The sequence below is a fragment of the Eulemur rufifrons genome, chromosome 20 (assembly GCF_041146395.1).
Source record: "Eulemur rufifrons isolate Redbay chromosome 20, OSU_ERuf_1, whole genome shotgun sequence".
Lineage (NCBI taxonomy): Eukaryota > Metazoa > Chordata > Mammalia > Primates > Lemuridae > Eulemur > Eulemur rufifrons.
The window spans coordinates 51,094,102-51,102,277 of NC_091002.1; the positions used below are offsets into that span (position 1 = coordinate 51,094,102).

The 8,176-nt window shown below is 61.6% G+C and overlaps 1 protein-coding gene across 1 annotated transcript; it reads left to right on the forward strand.

The window, feature by feature from the left end:
• The first annotated feature begins 6,754 nt into the window (after window positions 1-6,754).
• RPS21 (ribosomal protein S21) lies at window positions 6,755-8,130 on the forward strand. Its single transcript, XM_069496667.1, has 6 exons — window positions 6,755-6,827; window positions 6,961-7,023; window positions 7,226-7,289; window positions 7,484-7,555; window positions 7,928-7,983; window positions 8,067-8,130. The coding sequence occupies exons 2-6, from the start codon at window positions 6,974-6,976 to the stop codon at window positions 8,074-8,076; spliced, it is 252 nt and encodes an 83-aa protein (XP_069352768.1). The 5' UTR covers window positions 6,755-6,827; window positions 6,961-6,973; the 3' UTR covers window positions 8,077-8,130.
• The last annotated feature ends 46 nt before the right edge of the window (window positions 8,131-8,176 follow it).

Genomic DNA, 8,176 nt, shown 5'->3' on the forward strand with positions numbered 1-8,176 from the left:
TGCGGCTGCTTCCAGGTGTGGCAGACCTGAAGATGAGGGGCCAGCTGCGCTGGGGACTGCGGGGACAGACTTGCCACAGGGCACTCGGAAACTTTGCGGGTGATGGGAAGTATGTTATCTCTACCATGGTGATGGTTTCACGGGTGTGTAAAATGTCAAAACTTCTCAAATTGCACACTCTAAATATGTGCAGTTTGCCATACATCAGATACATCTCAATAAAGCTGCAGGTATAAATGAATAAACATTTAAAAGCTATGATCCAGTGTGGGGACAGCAACGTGTCCCACATGGGGTGGGGCAAGGCCAAGAGGAAGCGGCAGAGGGGCAGGTGGGGGGGGCACTGAGGAGGGGGTGACGGCTCTTGCCCCAGGTCCAGGACAGCCCCCCGCTGCCTGCTGATGCCGGAAGGGGCGGGAGGCCGGAGGGGAGGGAGGTCTGCACCCAGTGGACGGCCTTTCCCAGTCTCCAGTCTCGGTGTGAGCTGGGGGTGGAGGTCGAGGCACAGCAGGCGTTGCTCAGCCCCGCTGCCCTCGGAGCTGGAGGAGCAGGAAGCAGGCAGGGAAGTAGCCTGGTCGCTTGCCGGAGCCCCCAGATGTGACCGGGCCTCTGCTGTTCTCTGCCACTGGGGGCCCCCAGATGCCACCAGCTCCAGGAAGCCCTCTGCCTCCCCCCTGACTGCCCACCCCACCCACCAGAGGCCCTCTGGGTCACTCCAGACTTCACTTCTCAGCTAGACCGGAGCTCTAGGAGCAAACCCTGGTGATGACTGAGGTAGCAACGCCTGAGTCTCCCTGGCGCTGGCTGTGCTGTGCCACACATGGAGCCCACTGGGCCACGCTGGCCCCACCCCCCTGCTGGGATGAGTGGGTGGGTGGTCCTCACCCCTCTCTGGGGGTGGACTCATCGGGGGCATGTGGCCTGGCTTGTCAGGGTCGCCGACACAGGCTGAGGGATGGCTGTGACCCCAGCCAGGTCAAAACTGTCTCACCTGGACATTTTGCAAGAACTGCACAGAAAGGAGCTCTACGTGTTTGGGGCTGGCAGAACACCAGCCTGGTTTCCTACGGCCACCTTGGCCACTGCACGGGGAGAGTGTGGCTGGGACCGACCAACACAGAGGCTAAGAGTGAAGAAAGTCTCCATGTGACTCCTGGAGCACCTAGATCCAGCTGTGCCTGAATGCCCAGCACTGTGTCTTTTCTGGCGGTGTTGGGGCGGATGGCAGTGAGAGTTTCACTCATTCATTCAGCCAGGTCTGTGGCAGATCCAGCCCCGCCCAGAACGGGCTCCCAGGAGTGTGGGGACGCAGGGGGAGCCCCAACACTGCAAACCACGCCCTGGACAGAGAACTCTGCCGAGTCCCCCCTTCTCTTCCTGGGGTAGATTCAGCAGGAGCAATGGGCGGCCCCAGCTGGGCCGAGGCCCCACAGGGACACTCCCTGGAGGGATGTCGGGGGACACGGGGAGGGAGCCCTGGGGAGGTTCTGCCCCGCTGAGGACCCCAGGGGGTGCCTTGAGGGTGACTAGGTGGGGCCACATCACCGGACTGGGGCGCGCCCCTCATGAGGGCACCAGGAGAAGGGCCCCACCCCCTCTCAGGGGCTCCTCTGTCCCCAGGTCCTCTGTGTCCCTAGGGCCGAGTCAAGGCAGACGCAGACGGCTCTTACCTCTCTGAGCCTCAGTTTCCTCGTCTTTGAAATGGGGATGTTGGCAGCACCTCCCAGCCCCAGGGTGGCCGAAGTTGGACCCTGGAGTGCTCGCCCCGCCCTGCCCTGCGTGGCTGCGGAGTCGCGAACCACAACCGCTGTCCAGCGCGGCCGAGAGGGCGGGGCGGGGCCTATGAGAGCGGGGCGAGCGGAGGGGTGGGGCCTATAGGGGCGGGGCGGAGGGGCGGGGCCGAGGAGGGGCCTAGCCGCGGAGCCCGTGGGACTCTGCGTGGAGGCGGCGGGACTCTGGGGGCGGCGCGGGCTGTGCGGCGCACTAGGGGGCCGAGAAGGGTGGTCTGGGGGAGCCGAAAGGGGCGGGGCGACCGCGGAGGAGAGCTGGCTCGCGCCCCTGAGGTGGGGCTGAGCATCTGAGCAGGGTGCTGGGCTGGCGCGCGGGGCGAAGGCCAGCGCGGGTGGGGCACAGACGGTGCGGGGCGGGGGCGGAGGCGGGGGCGCGGGCACAGGCGGGGGCAGGTGGGGCGCGGGGCGGAGACGCAGGCGCAGGTGGGGGCGCAGGTGGGGCACGGGGCGCGGGCGCAGGCGGGGGAGCGGGCGCAGGTGGGGGGCGACGGCTCAGGCGGAGCGCGGGAAGGGAGCGCGGGCGCAGGAGGGGCGCTGCTGCCTTTCCCCACCCCGCGTCCATCCCTCCTTCCAGGCAGACACCGGCTGGTGTCCTGGTGTCCCGGGGTTTGGAGCCCAGAGCAGCCGCGTCCCTGAGCTGAGTCGTGGGGGCTGCCGGTGTTCCAGGTCCTGGGGGAGCGCGGTGGGGGACGCGAGCCTGCCTCCTTCCCCGGACAGCGCGTCCCTGCACCTGGGACACCCAATGGTACCCAAACGCTGTTGGAGCCCAGGAGCGTTCCCAGCACCAGCAACCCCAGGTCGGCGAGGGCCCCTTCTCTGGCCTTCACAGCTCCTGGGGCAGCTTAGCCAAGGACAGTGCAAAAGAAGAGTCAGGAGGAAGAGCTTGTCCCGTCAGACAAAGGAACATATCATAAAGCCACTGTAGGCAAATCAGCACAGCACTGGCATGGACAGACAGTTTAGCCGACAGAGCAGGGACTCCAGAGAAGATCTCTGTGTGTCTGAGAGTTCAATACGTGACCAAGGTCGTATTTCTGTTTAGAATAAAAGGGCGATTTAATAAATGGCACCGACATAACGTCCTGTCATCTGGAAGACAGTAACGCTGGACTTCCCATCCCACGTGGAGAACAAACTCACAGTGAATTCAGTTAAAGGGGAGAAAACCCCTAAAACCTAGAAGGAACCAAGGGAGCTGCAGGTGCAATCTCGAAGCCCACCTTGCCCGGGGCCGTGATCCAAAAGTTGCCCCTCAGGAGAGGTTGGCCCTGATGACACCTTGATTTCAGCCCAGGGACACTGACCTCAGCCTTCTGGTCTCCAAAACTGAGCAAATAAATCTCTGCTGTTTGAAGCCACCCAGTTTGTGGCATTTTGTCACAGCGTCCCCAGGAAACAAATGCAACAGTTAATTCAACATTTTAAGGTGAACTGTGCTGGTCAGGTCATGTCCGAGGCTGGGCCGGCCTGTGGTTTGCAGCATTGACCCCCCGGACCCACCGAGGGAGCCCCTCCCTGCCCCGGGCTGGCGTTTCAGTGCATCTGACCAGGCCACCTTGAGACAGAGCCGACCCCGAGTCCTCAGGCCGCCGAGGAGGCTGGTCATGGGCACAGGTGGCAGAGACAGCAGACAGGGCTTCGAGGGGCTTTCCAGGTGCCCTTACCATCCCTGCTTGGCCCTCTCAGCTGTCCCGGGCTGATCAGGGCCCCGCCCTGCCAGACTCCACAGCAAGGGGCACCCCCACCCCCAGCAGCTTGGAGGTCAGCACCTTGGATAGCACCCTGCAGCCTACCAGAGCCAAGAGCGCAGAGTGTGTGTGTGTGTGTGTGTGTGTGTGTCTGTGCACGTGTGCGCGTGCATGTGCGAGTGTGAGTGAGCGAGGTGCAGAGTCCCCGAAGCTGGCTGGACCGAGCCTTCTTGGCCTGCCCTGCAGGTGGGTCTGTGGACCCCTGGCTGATCGGCCAGTGTCCCAGGGGGCTCTGCGGGATGCAGACCTGTGAGCTGACCACTCTGGGTCCTCCCAGGGCGGGGGGGGGGGGGTGGTGGTGGTGACAGCAACCTCTGTGCAGACCCTTTCCTCTAGGCCAAATCCCCCTGCCCTGGAGCGGGGGGGGGGGGGGGGGGTCCTTAGCAGGTCACCTGAGCCCCTCCCCCCTGGCCCTGGGAGTCTGATTACAAGGCCTGTGCCCCAGCAGTTGCCTAATTGTGGATGTGAAAATTAGCAGGTGGGTAATTGTGCCTGTAATTATCAACTGTACCCGTGGTAATTAACCGTGTGAGTGATTTTTTGTTATGCAAGTCATTGTGGATGCAAATTTGTGTTCAAGAAAAGGCTGGGGATGGGCTGAGGGGAGGGAGTCGGAAGAAACAGCTCTGCCAAGGGTTGGGGGAGGGGAAGGTGTTGCCCACGGGGTGCCCAGCCGGCTCCATCTGCCCTGATTGGTCTCCTGGGGTGGCGGTGGAGCTGCAGGGTGGGGCAGTGGCTGGGGGCTCAGGTCTGACTGTGTCGCTGACCAGCAGGGGTCTTGGAGGCTGCCGAGCCTCAGATCCTCCACAGGCCCTGGGTGGCTGGCACAGGTGCGTGGCCTCTGCCCGCCAACCAGCACCCTTAGCAGGGTCGCCACTCTACGCCTTCATGTCAAGGAGGTGTGAGCCACTGCTGGGGCCCCCCCCAGGGTGAAAAACAGCTGTTGTAACGGTCCTCGTCTAATTCTAACATCTGTGTCAGTTCTGGATCAATTCTCATCGATTGCCTTCCGTCTCATTGCAGGTCATATTTTCCTGCTTCTTTGTATGCCTCATAATCTTTGATCAGATGGCAGACAATGTGAATTTTACCTTGCTGGGTGCTTGATATTATCATATTCCGATAAATATTCTTGAGGCTTTTTCTGGGATGCAGTTAGGTTACTTGGAAACAGTTTGATCCTTTCAGTTTTTGCTTTTATGGTTTGTTAGGTGGGACCAGGACAGCATTTGGGGTGGGGATGATGATTGCCCATTACTGAGGCAGGACCTTTCTGAGTACTCCACTCAATGCCTTATAAATTGTGTTTTTCCAGTCTCACCGATGGGAACAGGTACTGCTTCCTGTCCCGTGTGAGCACTGGATAATCTTTTAGGATGGTTCTTTCTCCAGCCTTGGAGAGCTCTGCAGAGCTGTCTGCTGCTCTCTCCTTTCTGATACTCTGGTACTCCATGTGCCCCTAGCTCTGGCCTTTCATCTACACAGAATCTCCTGACATCTCAGGTCTTCTTGGGCCATCACACAGACAGGCAGGCAGGCCAGCTGTGCACATCTCTAACCACAAACATAGACAAGTCACCTCTGTACACATGCTGGGGTCTCTGGAAAGAGCACATACCTCAGGGCCTGCATGAATACCGAGTGACCTTCCTGAAGGACAGTGGCCTCAGGGTCCTCGGTTTTGATGCCTGGTTGCTGGGGTCCAGCGGAAGCAGGAGCAGACACACTGCCCACATGAACTCCTGGTTTCCAGGCATGACAGAACTTGCAGTCTCTTCCCTAACCAGATCCAGATGGTAAACTCTCCCAGTCTTAACGAAGTCTGCCGTGACTTGGGGTGCTGTGTGGCTAGGATGAGGGTCTCTCGGTGCATTCACTCACTACTGTGCCTTGTGTGCCTACTGTGTGCAATGATACATGATGAGCGACTCCAGCTCCAGCCCCAGGGAGCTCCCAGGCCACTGGGGGGATTACCTCTGGTAACCAGTTCCACAAAGGAACGTCTAACAACAAGACTGGCGTGTGAAAAAAGTTAGTTTTCAGACAACCCTTGGCAGTACAACCTGACAGACTGGGGTCAGGGAGGCGGTGTGGAGCTGAGACTGAGCAGGGCTGGCCAGGCAGAGGGGCAGGGCAGGCACCAGCTGTGTTCCCGAGGTTCCTGTGGCGTAGCCTTGGGCAGCTCCTACGGCAGGCGCAGGGTGGATCTGGTCCTGAGCCTGTGCTTATGGCGCCTCTGTCTCATGTGGGAGATGAAGTCCCCAGTGGACGTTTGAGCTGAGGGACTCTGCACATTCCCATAAATGTGTGGTGGGGGACATTCCGGGATGTTAGCGCCATGGTCTCGGAATTTTCTGTTTTTCCCATTGATGGATCCTTAGCACTAGGATCGAGCCTGGCATCAGCACTTCTCATCGACACTACCTTGTGGAGGGACAGAGGGGGAGGAACTGGGTGGGGTGGGAGGGAAGAGGGGTCACTGGGGAGGGGCTGAGATGGCGCAGGGCAAGGGCCGTGGGGTTTGGCTTCAGTTCTGCCACCAGGCCAAGCCCCTTCCCTGCTCAGGCCTTGGTTTCCTGAGGGTTTGGCTTCTACATCCCAGGGCCATGCCCCCTGTCCAGAGAGGACCACGACGCAGGCCCTGCTGCGCGCCCCTTGCTTGGAGCTTCCGGCTGGCGACAAGGTTCAGGCTGCTACCAAAGCCTCCCTCAAGACCCACGGTCTGTCTCCACTGTACTCGCTGCCAACGAACACGCCTCGCGGGCCCACCTTCGCGTCACGTCGCGGATTTCCCAGGAGCAAGTGGCCCCTGTGACAAACGTGGGCAACGAGCTCTTCAGAAAGGCTGCCTGTTTACCCCGGGGTCCGACCGGTGAAAGACGGGACCCAGGGCGCTCAGGGGCTTTTCCCTGACCCCCAGTGGGGCTGGTGCCCACGAGCTTGCCCGTCGGGCCGGGGGCATTGGGACAGCAGGCGACAGGAGAGTGTCCCCCGCTGCCTACTGGCAGCCTCCGGGCGCCGGTGCCGCCGGGCGCGTCCCAGGTACGCGCTGTGCCCGGACACCGCGCCAGGTCCACGGCCTCCGACCCAGGACCCACTGGCGGAAGCTGACACGGAAACGGAAGCGGAAAGCGCGTCAGGCCGGCGGCTGGCGGGGACGCACTGCGCAAACTCGCCGCGGCAGTGTGACCCGGAAGCACTCGGCTCGGTCCCCGCCCCGTCCGCCAATATCTCTGCCAGGAGCCAGGCCGCTTCCTTTCTCTTTTCGCGCGCGTGGTGGTGGCAGCAGGTGTGCGGCGCGGCGCGGGCTCCAGCTCGGGGCTGGCCGGGGGTCGGGCGGGGCCGGGCGGGGCCGGGCGCGGGGCGCGGGGAACGGGGGCGCGGGCCCTGCCGCCCTCACACGCCGCGTGGTGACTCCGTAGGCGCGGCCTGGACATGCAGAACGACGCCGGCGAGTTCGTGGACCTGTACGTGCCGCGGAAATGGTGAGCGCCCCACCCATCCGCACCCACCACGCCCGGCGCGCTCTCCTCCGCTGACCTCCGGTCCCCTCCCCCCCACCCCGTCAGGACCCCTCTCCCTCCGCCACCCCCCTGCCACTTCGCCTCCCTCCACCCGCGTCCCCGCGCCTCCCCTACTCCCGCAGGCCCCCTTCCCACCCGCTCACTGTGCCCCCTCCCTCCACAGCTCCGCCAGCAACCGCATCATCGGTGCCAAGGACCATGCGTCCATCCAGATGAACGTGGCTGAGGTGAGGCGGGACCCCAGGCGGCGGGAAGGTGTGTGGGTGCCCGGGACAGGAAAGCCTGTGCCCCTGGGGAGGGACCACTGGGGAGGGCGGAAGGTGCAGGTCTGGGCTGGCTTTTCAAGTTGGTGTTTTCCCAACTGCAGGTCAGAGCTAAAGTTACCTAGGGAGTGGCTTTATGAATCCTCTTTTCTTTATAGGTGGACAAGGTTACAGGCAGGTTTAACGGCCAGTTCAAAACCTACGCCATCTGCGGGGCCATTCGCAGGATGGTGAGTGTTCCCTGGGCTTTGCTTGTCCCATGGCCCCGCACCTGGGAACATTGTGGACTTGGGCCTGGGCGTTTGAGCGTGTGATGGTGCCTTCCTCCCTTTCCTCGGGCCTGCGTCCATTTGTTGGCAGAGTACATTTGAGCCATGTGGACTGTAGCATCTGCCTGCCTCTTCCTGGGGGCAGGAGAGGGGTGCTCAGGGACCCAGGAGAAAGCCGACCTGGGAGCCACCTTCCCCGCACAGTCAGGCTTGAGGCTGTGGCTGGGAGAGGTTGCCCACCATTCGTCCAGTGCGGGGGAGCATGGGGTGGGCAGTGCACTTGACCGTCCCAGGCAGCGGCAAGAACATTCAGTGGGCTTTTTTCTTTCCAAGGGTGAGTCAGATGATTCCATTCTCCGATTGGCCAAGGCCGACGGCATCGTTTCAAAGTAAGAGCAGGGGGTCCTCATGTTTGGGCAGCGTGGGACTTCTCTAGAGACATGGTTTTAACGTCCTTTTCTCCTCGTTCTAGGAATTTCTGACTGGAGAGAATCGAGGATGTGGAAACCATGTCATAAATAAATAGTGAAAACCCACTTGTGCCAGTTCGTTCTGTGTCTGTAGACGTACTCGTCTGGCCTC